Here is a 22,792-nt window from a genome sequence, read left to right as displayed (position 1 = left end):
TTTATATACCGCCCTATGCCTGGGGGGTCTCATGGGGGTTCACAGAATAAAATCAAGTTATAAAACCACAAAAGGCATAACAAAAACAAAAACAGTTGGGATGGGATGGGATGTGGGGTGAGTTGAAGTAGGAACAGGGAATTGGTAAAAATGTATGTGTGTGAGGAGAGGAATCTTGTTTGAGCAAAAGGCACCACTTCCTCCCATGATCAAATTATTGCTTTCCTTGTAGTAAATACAAATATACTGAATAATTTGTTCCATCACAATAACTGTTTCGTTGCCCAACTCATAAGGAATGTGATTATACAACTGGAACAATACCCATTATTTTTATGCTGGGAACTACATTTGTCGATTCCTTAAACTTATTATGTTTATTACAGTAGTTTAGTAACAGAAAAAAACACACAAAATCAATCTTGGCAAAGGCAAGGCATAATAATGTGTTTGCGCAAGCTTATGCCAAGGCAGAATTTCATCCAAAGCTACTTAATTGTCATTTATTTATAAACACGGCCCAAAGATTTCTGCTATGAAGCATTCTGGTAGCAATCGTATCAATATCTCGCATGAGTTTTAGTGTCTGAAATCTGACGCATCTGCATTTGTATCAATAGCCCAACTCCATGAATTGTGACAGTGATGAGACTTTGTCACTTGCAGATAGACAAAGTAACACTACGATTGTTAGCTTGAACTCTTGTGTGGGCTACCTACGCCCAAATTTAACTGGAATTTCGTTCAAAGGTATTACAGCTCAATGTGTACACCAGGGGCAGAGAATCTCAGGCCTGGTGGGGAAGGTAAATGTAGCCCTCCAAGTCACTCTATCTGGCCCCCAAACTCTATACCACATCCCCAGTGCTTTGCACCCTCTTTGCATGTTTTGGCTGGCTGGAATGCGTCCCTCAAACTCTGATAATGCCTTTTGCTGGTCTGGCTGCAGGACAGAGATGATGATGGTGATGATGATAATAATAATTTATACCCCACCCATCTGGCTGGGTTTCCCCAGTCACTCTGGGTGGCTTCCAGCAAAATATTAAAATACAATAATTCATCAAATAATTCATCAAATATTAAAAGTTTCCCTAAACAGGGTTGCATTCAGATGTCTTCTAAAAGTCAGATAGTTGTTTATTTCTTTGACATCTAGTAGGAGGGCATTCCATAGGGCAGGCACTACTACTGAGAAGGCCCTGTAGCTCTGCTTCTCACAGGGAGGGAACCAACAGAAGGCCCTTGGAGCTGGACCTCAGTGTCCGGGCTGAACTATGGGGGTGGAGACGCTCCTTCAGCTATACTGGGCCAAGGCCATTTAGGGCACCAACACTTTGAATTGTGCCCAGAAACGTACTGGGAGCCAATGTAGGTTTTTCAGGACTCGTGTTATATGGTCTCGGCAGCCACTCCCAGTCACCAGTGTAGCTGCTGCATTCTGGATTAGTTGTAGTTTCTGGGTAACCCTCAAAGGTAGCCCCACGTAGAGCGCATGGCAGTAGTCCAAGGGGGAGATAACCAGAGCATGCACCACTCTGGCAAGACAGTCCGCGGGCAGGTAGGGTCTCAGCCTGCGTACCAGGTGGAGTTGGTAGACAGCTGCCCTGGATACAGAATTGACCTGCGCCTCCATGGACAGCTGTGAGTCCAAAATGACTCCCAGGCTGCGCACCTGGTCCTTCAGAGGCACAGTTACCCCACTCAGGACCAGGGAGTCCTCCATACCCACCCGCCCCCTGTCCCCCCCAAACAGTACTTCTGTGGTTCTTTGTGCGTGTAGAAGCTCACCTACTCCACAAAGTTGATATGTACATTATTTGCTCCTCCTCCTTTTCCTTCTGGTCCCACCCACCACAGGAATTTGGCCCCCTCAATGTTGCCCAGGGTGGAAGAAGCCGGGGTCTGAAAAGGGTTCCCCAACCCTGCTAGTCTTATCTACTCAGAAGTGAGCCCTGTGAAGTTCAATGGGGCTTACTTCCTTTTGCCTGCCTGGCACGCATATCAGAATTCGTGGAGGCTGAGGAAAAATCGCCACTAATTTGTCATGCTTGTGTTTTGCGCCAGTGCATTGTGTTGCCTAATGATTTTAGGTTGGTGGCAATTTGTCACGTTCAGGTTCCTGGGCATTCTCCAGAGCGTTATTAATGAACAAAGCGTTCCTCACTGCGCTCTGAGTGAGCAAAGAATAATTTTTCATAAGCTGGTCTTAGCTATTCCAGTTATGGTGGTACTAGTGGAAGAGAAAATGGATCCAGCGAAGGAAAAAAACCATATTGGGAACAAGACTCCTTTAATATAGTTAAGCAAACATCTGAGGTGAGCAGCAATTATTCTCGGCCGAGCACTTGAGGAGCAAAATGTGCCATTTCATTTCATTTTTATTTATTTATTGAATTTATATACCGCCCTACACCCGGGGGGTCTCACAGTTTATTATTTACTTATTATTACATTTTTAACCCAAGTTTCCTCCAAGGACCTCAAAGTGGTATATTTGGTTTCTTCCCTTTCCCATTTTATCCTCAGAAGGACCCTGTATAGAGGCATAGAGGGCCAGGAATCAAAGGAAATTATACACTATTAGCCTTCCCCAAAGTCAAACCCTCACAATTGTATCAAACTCCCTGTAGAACTAGTTGAAGACCCTTCAAGTGCCCCCGTTTTCCTTTTAAGCTATTTCTCCTTTCCTTCAAAAGAAGACTCGGCAATATTTAGCCAGGCAATAAAAGTCACATCCATTCATGACATGGCACAGAGTGTTGACTAGGTCATAAAGGCAGCATTCAGATACCATTACCGGTATGGTTGAATATTTCACTCCCAATTAAACAAAAATTATGCGCTGTTCCAGCTCAAGCTTCAATGGGTCACAGAGATAATTATATTCTCTTGTTTCCTTGTTTATTTGGAATGGCAAAGGAGGGTATTTTCTCAGAATCCATTTGGTGCCACCATTAACAGAGCTCTCCCCTTTGTCAGGAAAAGAATATATAGGGATCAACTTTTTATGATAGGAAGAATGACCACTGTATTCAAGAATGTTTGGTCAGCATCTTTTCAGCTCCTAGGGCCTTTTGCCTATGCATAGAAGAAACTCATGGCTTCCCAAAACAACCTTAAGTGGGGCTTATCCTTCTGTACACCACCCCAGAACCCAGAAAACAAGTCCCCACAGACTTGCTTACTCATTTTTATGGCCTCTATCCTCATGCTAAGTAAGATGCAAGGGCAGAATTATTTTGACAAAGCAAAAATCATAAATAAGTAAGAATAAAAATGTGCACCCCACCAATGAGATCATTCCATTGTAACTATCCAAACCTTCCAAAATTTCAACACCTCTTGAGATAGTTTGACCCCTTCTGTTTTAACAGTACAAATTCTACAAACACCATCCATATCTTCTTAAATAATTTCTTCTGTGTATTCCCCATCTAACCTTAACGACACATGTTACTTTATCGTTAATAGCTATATCCCACACCTCTTTATACCGGGGTGTACGAAGGGGTGGGGGTGGGGGGCAGTCCACCCTGGGTGCTACCCTGGGGGGGTGACAAGATGGCCTGCTGCCTTCCCCCAGCTGTAGAGCAGCCGAGGGTGCGCGCAGCGTCTGTACGGTCTGCCACACGTGCGTCGTCCGCATGTGCGCTGCGCATGCACAGTCTGTATGGGCGCTGTGCATGTGCCACCGGGCAGTTCGCCCCGCTCTTCGGCACCCTGCACCAGATGCCAGAGAGGCTTCCTCCGCCATTGCTTTATACCATCCTTCCATTTTATATTCTGCTTGCCCCTTCCAATTCCTTGCTATAATAATGCGTGCAGCTGCCAATAAGTTTGTGGGCAAGTCCTTCGTAGCCTGTGAACCTTCCACCCCATTGTAAATTGATAGAATGCTACTGTACCTCTGGACTTTAATCCAGTGATTTCTGTTATCTCCTTAAACACCCTTTGCCCCCAAAATTGTACAGATTTACACCCCCACCACATGTGAACATAATTTCCTATTTCCTGGCAAACCCCTCAACATAGCACGGAATATTCCCTTTGTACTATTAAAGCAAGACCTTCCTTTACTCTTCTTCTGTATATATGAATGGCAAGGTCACACGAACAGTGGAGGGTCTGACAAATGGTCCTTACACTTCAAATATTATTCCACCTTCATCAGCAGTTTCTCTGGCGGAGAACATGACTAAATTATCTTTTACTTGTGCTTTTCTTATTCCGGTTCAACTCTAGTGTTAACAAGCAACTAACCTAAAAATTAAAAATATTAAAAAAATCAGCAACTAACCTGGCACCAGGGGCTGAACCAGAGGTTTTGACTGGGGTCCAGCTTTGGGACACTGAAAGATAACATAAAGTGTCACAATAGCAAAAGGTACTTCAGGACGTTATGACAAAAAATGCAACAAAAGTGGCAGAATGGCATTCCATATAACAGTGGGTGGGAGGCAAAAATAGTGGCCCTCAGGTATTCTGGACTCCAGTTCGCATCATTCCTGGCCATTGGCCTTGCTGACTGGGGCTAATGGAAATTGGAACCCAAACGCACTGGCTACCTCTGCAGTTTAATATTATTTTTTTTCCTATCAAAACAGGGAACCATATGAGTGAAGGTGAGTCTATGTACCACATTTTTCGCTCTATTGGACACACTTTTTCCCCTCCAAAAATTAAGGGGAAATGTGTGTACGTCCTATGGAGCGAATGCAGGCTCCCTGGCTTCAGCGATAGCAATGCGAAGCCTCCGAAGCCTGTGCTCCGGGGGCTTTGCGTTGCTTTCGCTGAAGCCAGGAGAGTCTGGTCTTTGAGGCTGGCGGTGGGGGAAAGCAGCGCTCTCCCCCCAAGCTCAATCGAAAAGCCCGCAGGAGCTGCACGCTCTTTAAAAGGTGTGTGGCTCTTAGAAAAGCCCTACCTCTTAGAAAAGCCCACAGGAGCCGTGCAGCCTTTAAAGAGCGCACTGCTCTTGGAGGCTTTTCCCCAAGGAGGGAGAAGGGACTGACTGGCCGAGTCAGTCCCTTCTCCCTCCTGTGGGCTTTTGCGGGAGATGGGGGAATTCCCCCACCTCCCACAATAGCAGGGAGAAGGTCTGGGAGAAGTGTACAGGCTGTGTGCAGCCTGTCCGCTGCTCCCAGAGCTTGGGGGGGTGTGTGGAAATCATATTTCTTTCCCCTGATTTCCCCCTCTGAAGACTAGGTGCGCCCTATGGTCAGGTGCGCCCTATAGAGCGAAAAATACGGTACTTTTTAATCCACAGTTACCGACATAAAAAGGTGTGTGCCCTCAAAAAGAGTGCCTTCTCTACGTGCCGAAATCCCAAGGGAGCAGAAAAGACTATCTATGCGACCAAGGCTGCACGGACGTTATTGGCCCAGAGATGGAAAGAAGATAAAGTTCCTTCCAGAGAAAAATGGCAGATCAAGTTGATGGACTATGCTGAAAAGGCTAAAATAAGCGGGAGAATCAAAAATCGGGAAGACCAAAATGTTAATAAGGAATGGGGAAAATTTATAACTTATCTTAAAGACCATTGTAAACAGTTAAAATCGCTAGTAGGTTTGGAATATCACTTGTAGTTTAAGGCTGAATTTTGGACACAATGGTAAAAGATTTGGATCATCATAAAAGATGGAGGAAATGATGTAGCAAATAACAACAAAGAGAAATCAAGGAGAACTTCTATATATTATACTGACAATACACCACCCTGAGCTTTGACACCAGAGATATTTTAATTTTTAGGACCCTCCCTATTTTTCTAATGTAAATTATTTTAACTGATCTTTAGAAATATATCTTTATATTATTTTAACCTGACGTAGGGCTTTATGCTGAAGAGCAAGAAAGAACCCTGGAAACAAGTTCTATTTGCACTTATGGCTATAGTCTGCACTATTGCATGATTGCGGATTGATTGACCACATATGAAACCAAATTTCTTAAAGACGATTTAATTCTACTCACCCGTGTTGAACACGTGCAGGTCATCAACAGTTTTTCCGCATAGTGTACCCCCATATACGTAGATGTTTTCTCCAACTGCAGCTGAACTGTGATTGAGAGTCTGAGGTGCGATGCCAGTGGCTGCAACTTTCTGCCATATTAAGGAACCTTAAGATAAGGAAATAACAGTAAATTAGTCTCTTGTCGTAGAGTGGGCTGGGGGGAGGAAGGAATTCACTTTCTCATTCTGCTTGTTCTACAAAATACTGAAACCTGGCTAAAAGAGGCTAGCTGTGTGGGCAATTTCAAAAGTTGGCGAAAACCTTGCCTTTTCAGGAAGGCTTTCGGTTTTTAAATGGCTATTTTATCTGAATTGTTTCTTTTTTAAAAAAAAAACAACCTGTCTCTTTGTATTTTTTAAAAACAGTTTTTACTACTTCTGTATTGCGCTAAATCATTGAGAATTTACTATCTGTTTTGCCATGAAATTATGACATCTATTCCACTACTCCTCTCATGCATATTTCAGCAAAATAGCTCATAAATTGGGTATTAGCTTTCAGTACTGTACAATATATACAGTGGTACCTCGGGTTAAGTACTTAATTCGTTCTGGAGGTCCGTTCTTAACCTGAAACTGTTCTTAACCTGAAGCACCACTTTAGCTAATGATGCCTCCCGCCACTGGAACATGATTTCTCTTCTCATCCTGAAGCAAAGTTCTTAACCCGAGGTACTATTTCTGGGTTAGCGGAGTCTGTAATCTGAAGCGTATGTAGCCTGAGGTACCACTGTACTCAGATGTGCAATCAGATGCAAAAAGATGTGTGTTGTAGTATGTGGTGATCTTGTAGTCAGGTTAAAGCTTACTGGGAAATGATATATAATGTTTAAAATAACCTTTGTAAAAAAACACACCAGAAGCTTTTCTTTTGGGAATTATAGGGCCAGAACTATCTAAAATGCATAGAAATTATTTATGTATGCTACTACAGTGGCAAGAATGTTACTGGCTCCAAAATGGAAAGAAGCAGAAGGAAGTCCCAGCAAAGGAAGAATGGATACAAAAACTTATGGAATATGCAGAATTGGCAAAACTTACCAGAAGAATAAGAAATCAAGCTAACAATTTTTTTTACAGAAGAATGGAAATGGTTTATGAATATTTACAGATAAATTATAAACAGTACATTGGCAGGATTATTGTAATAACCGGCAGTTTTATAATAGTATCTACTTAAAGAAGATGAATAAATGAGTAAATTAATTTCATTTGGATATATTAAAAAAATAAATTGAAGGAACTGCAGAAAGAGGGGGGAAGGAAGTCAAGTTCTGAAAAGTCAAAATGATTGTAAAATTAGTGAAATGTATAAAATTAGTGGAATGTATAAATTTGAAAAGTATAAATTAATAAATTTTTATTCTTATTAATATTATTATTATTATTAAAAAGATAAGGAAGACACCCCAAAAGATGTGTGTTTGCTTAGGATTTTACTACATTTACAAAACTGGTCCTTTTCAGACAGAATGCCAATGCATGCTTCATCACTACATGAATGAGACAGGATGCCACCTGACATGGGTAGGCAGGTATCTTTGCCCTGGTTCTGTGGAGTAGTGGAGAGTAGCATAGCCTGAAATAGGTATAAAAGGTAAAGGACCCCTGGATGGTTAAGTCTAGTTCAAGGCGACTATGGGGTTGCGGCGCTCATCTCGCTTTCAGGCCGAGGGAGCCAGCGTCTGTCTGCAGACAGCTTCCTGGGTCATGTGGCCAGCAGGACTAGACTGCTTCTGGCGCAACAGAACACCATGACGCAAACCAGAGTGCATGGAAACGCCATTATACCTTCCCGCCAGAGCGCTACCTATTTATCTACTTGCACTGGTGTGCTTTCAAACTGCTAGGTTGGTAGGAGCTGGAACAGAGCAACAGGAGCTCACTCCGTCGTGGGGACTCGAACCGCCGGCCTTCTGATCGGCAAGCCGAAGAGGCTCAGTGGTTTAGACCACAGCGCCACCCACGTCCCTATAGCCTGAAATATCTCCAGAGCATGGGCCAGAAATCGGGAGCAATGGTGGCTGATAATAAGACTACCAGTATCTGCCACGGAGCAACACTGGACAGAAGAAGGGGAACTGGCACCCTTATCAGGCACAGGAGGAGGGATGGCATCTCCTAGCATAGCACCATGAAGATACATGACAACGGTGGGGCCATAACACTCTGGGTGCTTTCCCCCCCAGCTGCTATTTGCTCTCACAGCGCTGAGTTAATGGACTCCACAGCCTGCTCTGCTACTTTGAAACTCTATAGCAGGGCTTTCCAAGTTATTGTACTAAGCAGGCCACAAGAGTACTTTGACATGGAATGTGCGGGCCTTGTCGTGTAAACTAATAATAATAATACTACACTGGACGCTCGGTTTGCAAACGTGATCCATGTGGGATGCATGTTCGCAACCCGCAGCGTTCGCAACCTGCATCTGTGCACACAGGGGTTGCGATTCGATGGTCCGCAACCCGAAAAAATGCAACCTGAAGCGGCTGTAACCCGATGTATGACTGTAATAATAATATATTTATACCCCGCCCATCTGGCTGGCTTTCCCAACAGAATATTAAAAACACGATAAAACTTCCCTAAAAGGGCTGCCTTCAGATGTCTTCTAAAAGTCAGGTATTTGTTTATTACCTTGACATCTGATGGGAGGGGTTCCACAAGGCAGGTGTCACTACCAAGAAGGCCCTCTGCCTGGTTCCCTGTAACCTCACTTCTTGCAGGGAGGGAACTGCCAGAAGGCCCTCAGAGCTGGACTCAGTGTCCGGGCTGAATGGGGGTGGAGACGCTCCTTCAGGTCTACTGGGCTGAGGCCGTTTAGGGCTTTAAAGATCAGCACCAACACTTTGAATTGTGCTTGGAAACGTAATGGGAGTCTTTCAGGACCGGTGTTATATGGTCTCGGCGGCCACTCCCAGTCACCATTCTAGCTATCACATTTTTTAGTTGTAGTTTCCAGGTCACCTTCAAAGGTAGCCCCATGCAGAGCACATTGTAGGAGTGGGGAGCGAGGCCAGAATTTGTCATGCCCCCCATTTCTCATGCTGCCTTCCCAAAGCCAGCTAAGCGAGATACCAGGCTTTGGGAAAGAGGCACAAAGCTCTGGCAGGGTCCCAGAGACCTTCTACCTCCTTTCCAAACTGAAATAGGTTTTGGGGAGGACTCTAGGACCCTGCTAGAGCCCTCATGCCTCCTTCCCAAAGCTCAGTACCTCACTTACCAAGATTTGGGAAGGCAAAGTGGGGGCTGCAAGGGGGGGCCCTCAAATGTTGTTGAGGGCCACCCAAAAAGGCATTGAGGGTCGCATGTTGCACCACCCTGCTCTGTTGTAAAAGTGCCAGTTTTGTTCGCCCCTGCAGAGACGCTCAGTGGAAGTGAAGTTGAAAACCTGCATGAGCTGCTGCTGACCGGGAGTGCCGAAACTGCACCCCGAACCATCCATTCATGTAACCTTGTGCAGCAGATCTGGGAAAACGTACATTTTTGCTTTCCAGAAAGCAGTCAGCGTTTGTTTTCATTGCAATTTCTTTAAAAATTCCAGCCAAAATTGGGGTTGGGTTGTTGCTCCAGGCGAAACTCCCCAGGCTAAACACCCAGCGTCTTACAGTATTTCCCCTTCTGGAACTAATCAGTCTAAAGTGGGATTTAAAATATGGTACATTATGAACTGGCATTCAGTAATGAGGGAGCCTTTGATTTGGAACATTCTCAGCAGGGAACCCAACCCAAGAGCCAAATCACCTTCACTGAGCAAAGGGAAGATATATCTTAAAAGGAGCTTGAAATGAGCTACATTCCTTTCCGTTCTCTAGGTGCCCTGGGAAAGGCAGCTTCAGAGCTCCATGGCAATAGACCTAATTGAATGGCATTCATCTTTCATTTGTTCAACCACTATGAGATATATTTGTGCAAAATGAGCTCCGGTTTGCCATGAATAGAAATAATAAATAAACTTACTGGAGGGAAATAATAAGTTAGGAACAAGGAGCCGGGACACCCAGTCGAGTTTTTGTTTCTATCTTTCAAAGCTTGCAATTTTAAAATGATTAGCTTTTTCAGCAAAGCTGGTTTGTTCCTCCCCAATCCCACCATCATGACCAAGTTACATCAGAAAGACAAGTTTGAGGGAAAGGATGGGATCATCAAAATTCATAGTTCCATGCTGCCACGGTCGCCCCCAAACAATAATAAATTAATAAATGCTTTTTCTTCTACAAGAGCAAAAGGCTCTTTGACTTGCCATTAACTAAATGAACTATAAATCCCTGGCAATCTAATTCCATGTTTTTACTCACCAAGATCAAAGGTGTAGACTCCTGGAAGGCAACGCTCAGCATTCATGCTTGAACAACCTCCAAATAAATATATCTTGCCTTTTACTACACTGTAAAGCAAAGTTGAGAAATTTTTACAGTCGGCCATAAACCACCTCCCCCATGGCTAGAATTTTGTATGGAAAATATACACTTATGGTCACAGTGGACGTTACCAAGCTCTTTTATCCTTTGGCAGCACAGTTGTATCTACAATCTACATTCTGGGCAGATTTTACTTTTGACCGGCTCATACAACTCCCTATTTCACTTTTGGCAATGGGCTGACTCTGTGTATACATTAGTAAACAGATTGCTCTGTGGGAAACAGTTACAGGAAACCAAAAGGTGAACAATTCCAGCGAGGAAAGATGTAAGTGGCAGAATATAGCACTACCTAACTAATGAAGTGGCTGGGCTGTTGGTGGACAAACTGGCATGCTCTGTGAATGCTACCTTGGATGAAGAAAAAAGTATTGGTGGTATGGAGAGGGGGTGTTCCCAGTGGCATAGCGTGGGGGGTGCAGGGGGGCCGGCTGCACCGGGCGCAACATCTGGGGGGGGCGCGCGCTCGCACTCGCAGCTCTCTGCCCCTACCTGGCTCACTCACTCTCTCTCACTGCAGTGCTGGCTGTGCGAATCTGATCCGAGCCGCCGGGTCGCCGCCCACTGTGGAGGGGGTGGGTGCCAGGCGTGCGGTGCGGAGAGAGAGCGAGGGACTATCTGGGGGAGGGACAGTGCAGCGGCCGCCCAGCGCAGCGCTGAGCGCGGGAGAGAACCACACCAGACCAGACCAGGCAGCAGCAAGAAGAAGCTGGCAGCGGCAGCAGATTAGGGGTTAGGGGGCGCAAATTACTTGCCTTGCCCCGGGTTAGGGGGCGCACATTACTTGCCTTGCCCCGGGTGCTGACAACCCACGCTACGCCACTGGGTGTTCCACGTGTCTCTAAGACCCTTAAACATGCTTGTGAGGTAGAATAAGCTTTTGGGAGGTCAGTCGGTCATGTACTGCCCAGAGAATGCACCTAAACAGCTCAGGGTCCAAGAACTCACACCTTTGAGAATTTAGGTTGAAATAGCAGAGGATCCATTTATTACAGCAGGATAGGGAAAGAATTTCAATTGTACATTAAACAATATGGCGCTGCACAAAACCATTTGGGCATTTTCTCAAGGGAATGTTGTCAAGGCCTCCATGCCAGAGGCGCATAGACACAAAGTCCAAAGCAGGCAGGGCAAGACACACATACATGCTTCTTCTTTGGCGATCAGTCATAGCCGAGTAAGATTGTCTTCCATGAACATGGTCTTAACAGTGAGTCTGCAAGTGACTGTGGAGGCCAATTCTGGATCCACACATCCTTCCACATTGGGGACATAGGTTTCTGGGTGGGAGTTGATCACGGTGAGGATTTGCCAAATGTGCTTTTCTCTTAGCACATTTCTCCCTTTTGTCCTGAGTTTTTGCTTCTTCAATATTCATGATGTCTTTGGTACTGGCTATTATCCAATTGGAGTGCTTGCAGGCCAGTGATTCCCAGTTGCCAGTGCTTATATTACTTTTTTTTACATTTGCCTTGAGAGCGTCTTTAAAACTCTTTTGTTGTCGACCGGTATTATGTTTACCATTCTTAAGTTAGGAATAGAGTAGCTGCTTTGGAAGACGATAATCAGTTGATGTTGAAGAATCACTGCTTCGACACTGGTGATCTTTACTTCTTCCAGCACACTGACATTAGTTCACCTGTCTTCCCAAGTGATGTGTAAATTTTTTCAGAGACACCATTGATGGAATCTTTCGAGGAGTTGGAGATGGCATTTATAAGTGGTCCATGTTTCACAAGCGTACAGTAAAGTTGGTAGTACAATAGTTTTGTAAACAAGCAACACGCACACAAAACTCTCTCTCTCTCTCACACACACACACACACTCATAAACACACACACAGATATGTGATCCAAAAAGAGGTCCCTCTAAGACCTTTTGTGCATATTGGACATAGTGATATATATATTCAAATAAGCTATCTAGTTAGAAATACAAATCCAGACATTTCTTTAAAGAAAAATTCACTGTTTTTTCAAGCTAGCTGACATATTTGGGGGAGGAGTGAAATGCCCCAAGTAGCTTTGACAGCTGTTGGCTCACAAATGTTTGTAGACCTTTTGCACATTTTTGCTAGTGTCATGCTCAAGTTGGCAGAGATATGCATTTTATTTGTGAACATTTTTTTTTAAAAAAAAACCCTCAAAAGAGAAGCTTTTAAAAAAAAATCAAGGGAAAATAATTGCACGCTATTCCAAAAGTGAAATGCAGTGCTTTTTTTTCCTTCTAAAAAAATATTTATGGGTACTCTCATTTTCCTACTCGTATTGAAAGACTGCCCCTCAATGAGGCCAAACCTAGATTCACAAAATGTTTAGAGCTATGCATACCCCCGCGTACCCCCAGAAAAAAAGTACTGGTGAAATGTTTTCTAGGCCAGCCCCCCCCACCATAAAAGACTTTTTAAAAATATGAATTGTGTTGGCATCTATCCGTAGTAGATATTTGAGGGAGGAAAAAAGCTTCATTGTTATTTAGAGAAAGTTGTCCCAGTGTTGACTTTAGGAGGACTCCGATTTAGATGGTGCAGCAGTTGCCTTTCACGAAAGGGAGTCATAGAATCATAGAGTTGGAAGGGATCACAAAGGGCATTTAGACCAACCCCCTGCATTGCAGGAATCTTTTGTCTGACATTGTCTGACATTGAGATTGTTGTAAACAAAAATCTGCCCTTTTCCCTTATGGGGTATCCAAGAGCCCATATGGAGTCCTACGTAGGTTCCTTATTGGTAGGAGAAAATAACAGAGGCCAACCAGAGAATATTGAGAAGAAAAGCAGCTAGTAAGCCTGATCTTTATTAACTGTTGCAACAGGGTGCTCCCTTCACACGCAGGAAAGGAGGAGGACCCAGAACCTAGGTGTGCCTGCCCTTATATAGACATTTTAAATTCCCTGACCTGGAGCTCAAGACCAGACCACCCCTCCATACATCATACATACATCACAGAAGGGGTGTAACCTAAGACTACCCCCCCCCCATACATCATACCTACATCACAGAAAAGGCGGTCTAAAGCAGAAATCTGAGTGGTTTGTTTACCTCCTGTCTGCCAGGTCACTTGATTGGATTGCCTGGGGAGCCTGGCCAGTCTTTTGATAAATACTTAGTTCCTGAGCCAGGTCACAGCTCACGCCCTATTCATATCTTAAATGTGCCCTTAAGACAGGATTTGTGAAGGAAAAGACAATGGGGAGGTGTTTCCATTTTCCTTTGACCTTGCAGAGACATCACCTTGCCAACAAAGGTCCGTATAGTTAAAGCTATGGTTTTCCCAGTAGTGATGTATGGAAGTGAGAGCTGGACCATAAAGAAGGCTGATCGCCCAAGAATTGATGCTTTTGAATTATGGTGCTGGAGGAGACTCTTGAGAGTCCCATGGACTGCAAGAAGATCAAACCTATCCATTCTGAAGGAAATCAGCCCTGAGTGCTCACTGGAAGGACAGATCCTGAAGCTGAGACTCCAATACTTTGGCCACCTCATGAGAAGAGAAGACTCCCTGGAAAAGACCCTGATGTTGGGAAAGGTGGAGGGCACAAGGAGAAGGGGAGGACAGAGGACGAGGTGGTTGGACAGTGTTCTTGAAACTACCAGCATGAGTTTGACCAAACTGCGAGAGGCAGTGGAAGACAGGAGTGCCTGGCGTGCTCTGGTCCATGGGGTCACGAAGAGTTGGACACAACTAAATGACTAAACAACAACAAAGACCTCAAAATTCCTATCACAAGATCCTTGCCCTAGTGCTGGGACATGACTGGAAGCAGCTGCTTCCTTGGCCACTGCCACCGTCCTGGGTCTTAAAAGTAGCAAAGCTGAGCTGCACGGGTGCCATTTTTCCCCACTCTCAAGTGGGCCAAGCTGCAGGACAGAGGTGCTACAATGTTCACTACTGAAACCCATGCAGTTCTTCTCTTAAACTTTCCTCCCCCAACTTTCCTCCAGCATTTTGAAACCTGTTACAGGCAATATGGTTTCCATATGGGCCATGCCTGTGCAAAAACAGCAAAAGAAACAGCATAAATCAGAATCCAAATGATTAACATATGGGAACAGTTAAATGTAAGGGGAGCTCAATGAGCAGATATTAGCTGCTTAAAATAGCTCCTGAGCCCCTTCGTCTGGGTTTGGAAGATTTCTATGCTTTGTTTTACTTCCCTGGGCCAATGGTGAATGCAAAGACATGCAGCCTGATCTTATTCTTGCTTACTAGGCCTGTTGTCCATTTTAATGGAAATTAAGGTGCTTTCAGGTGTGAGTGATTTAGCAGCATCAAATAATTGCTCTTCAAGCTGCAAACAGAATAGCAGCTCTGCTGCTAGACCTCTGGAAGACAAAGGGCCAGGGCAAGGATTCCCCCTTTTCCCAGACTGAAATTTGGGGGGACAATTTTCATGGGTATCACATCCTCCCTTATTACAATCATGTTTGTGGTTGAAGCTGCCCGCTCACTTGTTTGGGAGAGTTTGAGAAGGAGAAAAAAATTAAAGCAATGCTATTTGTAAGGGGAAAGGTTAAAGCGTTGAAGATGATTCCTAGAGTGGAAGACCACAGAGAAGGGAATGGCTAGAGCAGGCTGGCCTGACTTTTCATACCTTCCATGAGTTCTGTAAGCCTGAAACACCTTGAGGGCTCTGTCCCTGGTCGCAATGTAACAGACTCCATTAGGAAACTGCTGGATCTGATTGAACACAGCAAAACAACCAAACTCCCACTGACGATCATGTCCCTGGACATCCTCAAAGCCTTTGATTGTCTGGAATGGAAATACTTAATAGCAGTATTAACCCACATGAAATTTGTCCCCATCATCCTACAGTGTGGTTTATCTGGGCCTGCACATTCCTTGCTGTGATGGGGTGCAACACAGCCTTCAACACACTTTTTTATTTTCTTAACCTGCAGTTTTGTCCAAATCAGAGAACGACAACTCAGGAGTTTTTTAAAACCAGTGAGGTGTAGTGGTTAAGAGCGGTAGACTCATAATCTGGTGAACCGGGTTCGCTTCCCCGCTCCTCCACATGCAGCTGCTGGGTGACCTTGGGCTAGTCACACTTCTCTGAAGTCTCTCAGCCCCACTCACCTCACAGAGTGTTTGTTGTGGGGGAGGAAGGGAAAGGAGAATGTTAGCTGCTTTGAGACTCCTTCCGGTAGTGATAAAGCGGGGTATCAAATCCAAACTCCTCCTCTTCTTCTTCTTCTTAAAAAGGCATTTATGAAAATTTGCTTTGGGATAAGTTTGCCAGTGTTGCAAAAAAAAAAAAAAAAAAAAGGCAGGCAGGCACAGGCAAACAAATACCTGCAAATGCCCTTGAAGTGTTTCAAGCTTCCAGAACTCATGGAAGGTAGGGAGGTACTAACTGAGGAGAGAAGCAAACAATAAACTGTGTGAATATATTCCACCAAGCACTGCCCACCAGTGTGGATGGAAAACATCTGCATAGTTTCTGCACTGGCATTGAAACTGCTTGTGTGAAAGCACAAACCCAAACATGGAAACAGTGAGCCACATCTGTATTAATGCCACAGTGAGGAGGACATAGCTGGAGTGGGAAGCACAGCAAAGGGAAGCACAGCAAAGGGACTGAGAGGATTAAAGCAATCACTGCCAAGCTTATCTGAAACAGGATACAGGTGAAAGAAATAGCACCTCTAGGGCGACTAGAAAATGGAAATCAGGAAACCAAGTGAGGAGTAAAGAAAACAGCAAAAATCGGACCAGAGAAGACTGGCATCACGCCTGTAAATGCGCTCTCTAAATACATTTCTCACTACCAAAAACGTAGCTATAGGCTTTCTTTTGTTATAAAGTTAAAACAAAAACATGAGCACCATGTTAATGTTACCAATTTTATTGGACTGGGTGACCCTGTGTGCAAGCTGGATATGACAGCTTTGTCTGTTACGTGAAGTGCACGGCTAACACTAATTGAGCATTTTCATCTTCATAACTGCTAAACACAAAGCTCTGGATTTTGGTCATTGGTTTTCTCTCAGATTTGTCAATTCTCAGACGCGCTCAAATTAATAATAATATATGCTTGGTGGTAGTTGGGTTTTCTTATGGCTGTGCAGAGTGATTAATCACTGTAACTATTTGCATTTCAGTCAGATGTAGGTTTACATGGATGGCAGGCTCTTAATTCCAATATATTTTCTTCCACATACGCGCAATAGGCTCTTGTCATTGCAGTGATTGACATAAAAGTACTAGAAATAACCAGCGTTTATTTTGCTGAATTGTTTGCTTACCAAAGTGAATGACCTTCTCTTGGACAAGGAATGTGCCCATCTTGTGGTATCCTTTCCCATGTCAAATCAGTGGAAGTAACTGCAAATGAATGAACTTGAGATGATTGGTACATTTACACACATACACGAACATATATCTATACATCCATACAGTATTTTGGTTTCAAAACATACTGGCTAAAGCTACAAATGTTAACCAGAAGGTTGGTGGTTCGAGTTCGCCCAGGGATGACTGTGGTCAGGATTCCACATCCGACCTCTACAATTCTATGATTCTACAAGCATCTATTTTAATGTGCAGTCAATTTTAGTTATTCCTGCCATTATTTCGGGGGTATTGTCGTGGCGGTGGCAGAGATGACAACAAGAGGAGACCATTCCCATTTTGCCTCAGGTGGTGAAATGGGACAGGTTACCCCAGGGAGGGGGACGCGGGTGGCGCTGTGGGTTAAACCACAGAACCTAGGACTTGCCGATCAGAAGGTCAGTGGTTCAAATCCCTGTGATGGGGTGAGCTCCCGTTGCTCGGTCCCTGCTCCTGCCAATCTAGCAGTTCGAAAGCATGTCAAAGTGCAAGTAGATAAATAGGTAAATGACATTTCTGTGCACTGCTCTGGTTTGCCAGAAGCGGCTTAGTCATGCTGGCCACATGACCCGGAAGCTGTACTCCGGCTCCCTTGGCCAATAAATCGAGATGAGCGCTGCAACCCCAGAGTCGGTCATGACTGGACCTAATGGTCAGGGATCCTTTTACCTTTATCTTTACCCCAGGTAGCAGCACTGCATCTGATGGCAGTGCTTTGAATTGCTTAAAGCTAAACTTGGATCTTATCCATTAGAACTACTCCCTGCAGCAAGTTTTCTAAAGTTAACATCAAAACGTCAGCAATTGCTCTCAAGTTTATACGTCTCTTTTAAAATCTTTATTCCCATAATTCTATCATATTGTCTAATACCTCTAAGCAAGACTTCTAAGACCAGGATGAAAAGTAACAGGAGAATGGGCATGCTTGCCATGTCCTCTTCTGTATATCACAGGATCAAGTCAAATCTCCACTAACCACTATCTGTGCTTTCTGTGATGTATAAATTGATTTCACCCATTTAATAACATTATTTCCAAGTTCATTTCTTGCAAAACTTCAAAAAATAAATTAAAAATCCCACTTCAGGTTGTCATAGGCCTTTTCCTCATCCAAAAAAATCGGAACAGCTTGCTTTTCAGTATGATGATTCAAATATTCAAGATGTCTAATGCAGGCATAGGCAAACTGCGGCCCTCCAGACGTTTTGGAACTACAATTCCCATCATCCCTAGCTAACAGGACCAGTGGTCAGGGATGATGGGAACTGTAGTCTCAAAACATCTGGAGGGCCGGAGTTTGCCTATGCCTTGTCTAATGCATTTCTTACATTGTCTCTTAACTGTCTTTTAAGCAAAAAGCCACATTGAATTGCTTAAAGCTAAACTTGGAAATGAGATGTAAGGCCAGCAGAATGACTATTTCTATAGGAAATACTACGAATATGTACAGTACATACCGTATTTTTCACCCCATAGGACACACCTTTTCCCCTCCAAAAATGAAGGGGAAATGTGTGTGCGTCCTATGGGGCGAATGCAGGCTTTCACTGAAGCCTGGAGAGGGAGAGGGGTCGGTGCGCACCAACCCCTCCCACTCTCCAGGCTTCGCGCAGCTCTCCGCAAGATGCAGGAGTCCTGTGCTGGGCTCCCGCGGCTTGCAGAGAGTTGCCTGTTCTGGGGGCTGGGGTCGGGGGAAGCTCGGGCTTCCCCTGCCCCAGCCCCACATCTGGGGAAAAAATAAATCCCCCCCTTTATTTCCCCCCCCAAAAAAACTAGGTGCGCCTTATGGGACGGTGCGTCCTATAGGGCGAAAAATACGATATGTGGCTCAATAAATAAAAAGGTATGTTTAAGAAAATCACAAAACCTGCGAGTGCGTGATCACACTTGCACCCAACAGTTCTCCCTATGCCTTATTGACCAAAAAACCTGGACCACAGTAGGTGCATTCATACCAGGGGAAAATATAACTTTGTTGTTGTACAGCTGTTCCAACTAGCCTGGGAAGAGAGGAAAAACCCCTCTAACCGTAATCCATTCTACTCTCATTGTTTGCAATACACTTCCACAATTTTATAGTGATAAGCCTTTTTTTGCATTACAAATGACTGGTCTATTATAGTGAAATATGTGCCGCTCCAAAGGGAGGAATAAACCCACAGAAAAAGCTGCCTGCTAGAAAAGATTAATAGCATCTCACTTGTCAACATGTAGAAGTCATTGAAATATGTTGGCTGATCATCCTAGGAGAGAAAGAGAAAGAGAGATTTAAGCTGATATCTTTATTTACAGGGCATCAATATTGTCATCTAGATAAGGAGCGCTTTTAAAATTACATTCAGGTTTAAGCTATCTCAAGTGACTACCAGTAGAAATAATAGCTAAACAGTTACCCGGACAGAATCTGCAGGCATGTCTCCACAATGCACATTAGTAGACAATGACTGGAATGCAGTGATTCTTCAGTAAGCACTTGTGTACAGTGGGAAATTGCGGAGATTTAAAGCAAACAGCAAGAGTACAAGAGGCATGCCATTTATTATACTCCCAACAACAGCAAAATGTCAAACGGTAATGAAATTAACAAAGGACAGCAAACATCAACTTGTGGTACTTACAGACGTATCATTAAAGGAACAGCCTCCAAATATAAATGCTATATTTCCTGCGATTGCCAATGCATGTCCGTGTCTACAGAGCAACATGAAACAATGGTAAATGAATTTGGATGCAGCAATAACAGTGAATCTTTCCCCCCTTGCTCAGAGGAGAGGCCAGCCTTACTGTGGGAGCCTATTTATACAGCTCCTTACTCAGAGTATAATATGGGTATTAATATGAGAGAGCAAGCTAGCAGTTTCTCATGACCTGAAGCCGACGCAGCTTGGGACAAATGAAGCCTATCCACAAAATCTGTCAGAGAACAACAACCCCTTCACTTAAAAAAGAAAAGGGTAGAAAAAGAAAAAGAAACCAGTTCTGTGAAATATGTAGAGGGATTATCTGTAGTTTTCCACTTTGATGTCATTATTGCAACAGGGATGATGACTGCTTCTGTGCTGCAATCCTTACACACACACACACACACACATTTAGTTTTTCAAATTTTGAAATTTACGAACAATTGTCAAACAAGCAAAATAAAAACAGAATTCTGTAGAATCCCCTGGACTTCCCGCCACCCCTTTGTGGATTCCTCCTGCAACTTCTCTATTAATCCAAATCTATTAAGTCTCCATTACAACCATAGTTCTACGTTATGCTGCAAGTATCATTCCAACCCTACTAATAATTTTAATTGTTTACAGTGATTTTTAAGGTAAATTATATATTTCCCCCATTCCTTATTCAAAGTTTGATCTTCCTGGTTTCTGATTCTTCTGGTCATATTATGCATGACAGCTGCTACCTTTCATGGTGTGCTTTATAAAACAATGTTCGGCAAATATTTGATGTGATAAAAAACAAAAGAAGAAAATGGTAAAACTGACCGAGAAAATCTAGACATCACTGTTTAGTATCTCAAAAGTTTTGCTATGGACCATTAATAGCCCCCTTGGTTTAACTATGCACATATTCATAATATATACTCAGAACATCAGTATATATCTCATCTGGAACTTATCCTGTTACTATTTAATGTTAAGTGATATCACAAGCCAATTCAACACAATAAATGCAAATAATAACTGATGTTCTCTAGACAAAAAAAATATGCAACAATCTGCGTATTTTTCGCTCCACAGGGCGCACCGGACCAAAGGGCGCACCTAGTTTTTAGGGGGGGGGGGGAAATCAAGAAAAAAAATCTTATTTCCCCCCCAGCCCCAAAGAGCAGCGTACAGACTAAAGAAGCCATACATAGCCCCATGCAGCTTCTCCCTGCCAGAGGGGTTGCACGCAGCTATGTCACAAGCCAAGGCAGCCAGCAGGATCCATCCCGCTGGCTGTTTTGGCTTCCTCTTTAGCCCCACGCAACCTCTCCCTGCTGGGAGAGGCTGCGTGGGGCTCTCCCTGAAGCCTGGAGAGTGAGAGGGGTCGGTGCGCACCAACACCTCTCGCTCTCCAGGCTTCAGCGAAAGCAACGCGAAGCCTTTGGAGCATGAAGGGAGTGCTCCATCTGCACTTTGAAGGCTTAGCGTTGCTGTCGCTGAATCCAAGGAGCCTGCATTCGCTCCATAGTACGCACACACATTTCCCCTCAATTTTTGGAGGGGAAAAAGTGCGTCCTATAGAGCGAAAAATATGGTATGTTTCATTATGATACCAGTTTGACCATTATCCCATACCTAGGACTTGGAGCGTCCCCAATCACTTCTTTTGTAATCCAATGTCCACTTGCTAATGCCATCTTGGAACTACTGGAAAAAACCTGTATTCAGAAAAAGAGGTATGAATTGTCTTGAGAGTATAGTAGGTTAAAAAAAAAAGTTTACAGGTAGATATTTATTATGGGATCCAACAGTACAAGTGGAAATCTACTCCAGAGCTGTCCCTCCACCCCAGTTTTTAGGGGTGCCTCCAGCCTGCCACTATTTTGCGGGATTCATGTGCAACCTGGAATTTTAAGTTTGCGTACTTAAAGTGGATTAAAGAACTCCGTCAATCTAGCACAACAAATCCACTTAAAAACACAGACACAATCAGACTTGTTGTAGTTTGGAAAGTGACTGGGAAATGCATTGGGATGGACAAATGACTAACAGGAAGAGTTTAAACTAAGGTTACCAGATTTTTTTTCAATGACTCCAGGGACACTTTAGTTAGTTAGTTAGTTAATTAATTACATACTACACATTTGGCACATTGATGCTGCAGTGATGGCAGTGGCAGAGGGGCGGCCACCGCCTTGACCTCAATCGCCACGTTTCCCCTTCCTCCTAGGTTTCTATCTCCTTTCTCCATGAGCCTGGGCAGCCCCTGAGTTGTTGGTTCTTTGGTGGGGGGCGGGGGGGAGCGGTGCACGGTGGATCAGGCATGGAAGGCGGAGAAGGGCCGAGAGCGGCGGCGAGGCTCAGGCAGCGCGATGCCTCCCTTCCCATCAGAGCAGCACCAATCCCATTCCTACTTTTGTGCAAGCAGGAGGGGTGGGGATCACTCAGTTAGGCAACGGGAAGCCTCCCTTCCCAGCTGAGGGATCCCTGCCCTGTCCTGCTTGCACGCAAGCTCTGATAGGCAGCATGAAGCCTCCCTTCACAGCTTAGTTGCTGGGGTCAGGGAAGGTAGAGGCAGCCCGGAAGCTGCATCTTCGAGCCCCTGCACCACCATCATATGGGGACTTCCAAGCAGCTCCTGAAGCCAGCCAGAGCCAACTGCTCCGGGCTGCTGAGACTGTCGCTGCTGCATTTCCCGGGGACATTAGATGAAATCCGGGGACGGAATTTGTCTGAGGACTTAGTCGCAAATCCGCGGACTGTCCCCGGGAAACGGGGACGTCTGGTAACCCTAGTTTAAACACTCTGAAAGCAACCCGGGAAGGACGCAGGAAGGATGCTTAATGTCCTATAACTGTCCTGCAAGCAAATCAGAATGAAGACTCAGTAAAGACTGTCTGTATACAGTGCATTATACATGTTAACTTTGTGCAAGCAGATCAGGATGAATACACAGGTTGCATGGAGAAGCTTCTAGAGAAAGCAAACGGCTGCAATAAGAAAGGGAATCTGGGTAACACACAGTTGCATTTGCAGAAGTCCCTCTGGATTTCAATCTGTAAAGAGCCTAATAGTTCTGCTAATTGGCTGTTGCTTGGGAGGGGAAAAAAGTCATTACAAAGCATGAATAAGAACTGACTTCCTTTCTTCTCCCCATGTTCCACTCACCTGTGGTTCCTTAATCTTTCATCAGGAGCACCGGAAATAGGTATCTGCAAGCTCTATGTATGCCGCCAGATATTAATTTCTAGTCTGCTTTATTCGCCAGCTTTATCTAGCTCTCTGCCTTGCCTGACATCAGTTGCTATGACACTGTGGTACACAGAAAGAAACACACACCTCACAGTTGCCTTTCTGACTCCACATT

The 22,792-nt window shown here is 44.3% G+C and overlaps 1 protein-coding gene across 3 annotated transcripts in view; it reads right to left on the bottom strand.

Annotated features, from left to right (window-relative positions):
* LOC309380555 (kelch domain-containing protein 3-like) overlaps positions 1-22,792 on the bottom strand; it is an 85,743-nt gene extending 62,951 nt beyond the window's left edge. The window contains exons 1-8 of one of the 3 annotated variants that reach the window (XM_081930658.1): positions 22,594-22,792; positions 21,061-21,132; positions 19,390-19,462; positions 18,972-19,014; positions 16,687-16,765; positions 10,312-10,400; positions 5,974-6,120; positions 4,301-4,352 (exon numbers count right to left, since the gene is read on the bottom strand). In XM_081930658.1, coding sequence (XP_081786784.1) covers positions 4,301-4,352; positions 5,974-6,120; positions 10,312-10,400; positions 16,687-16,765; positions 18,972-19,014; positions 19,390-19,462; positions 21,061-21,122 — 545 coding nt within the window. In that variant the 5' untranslated portion in view covers positions 21,123-21,132; positions 22,594-22,792. The remainder of the gene's footprint in view (positions 1-4,300; positions 4,353-5,973; positions 6,121-10,311; positions 10,401-16,686; positions 16,766-18,971; positions 19,015-19,389; positions 19,463-21,060; positions 21,133-22,593) is intronic. The other 2 variants (XM_081930660.1, XM_081930659.1) reach the window with 2 other exon arrangements.

This window comes from Podarcis melisellensis, assembly GCF_964234715.1.
Source record: "Podarcis melisellensis genome assembly, chromosome: 11".
NCBI classification, from domain to species: domain Eukaryota; kingdom Metazoa; phylum Chordata; class Lepidosauria; order Squamata; family Lacertidae; genus Podarcis; species Podarcis melisellensis.
This window is presented reverse-complemented; position numbering and strand designations above follow the sequence as displayed.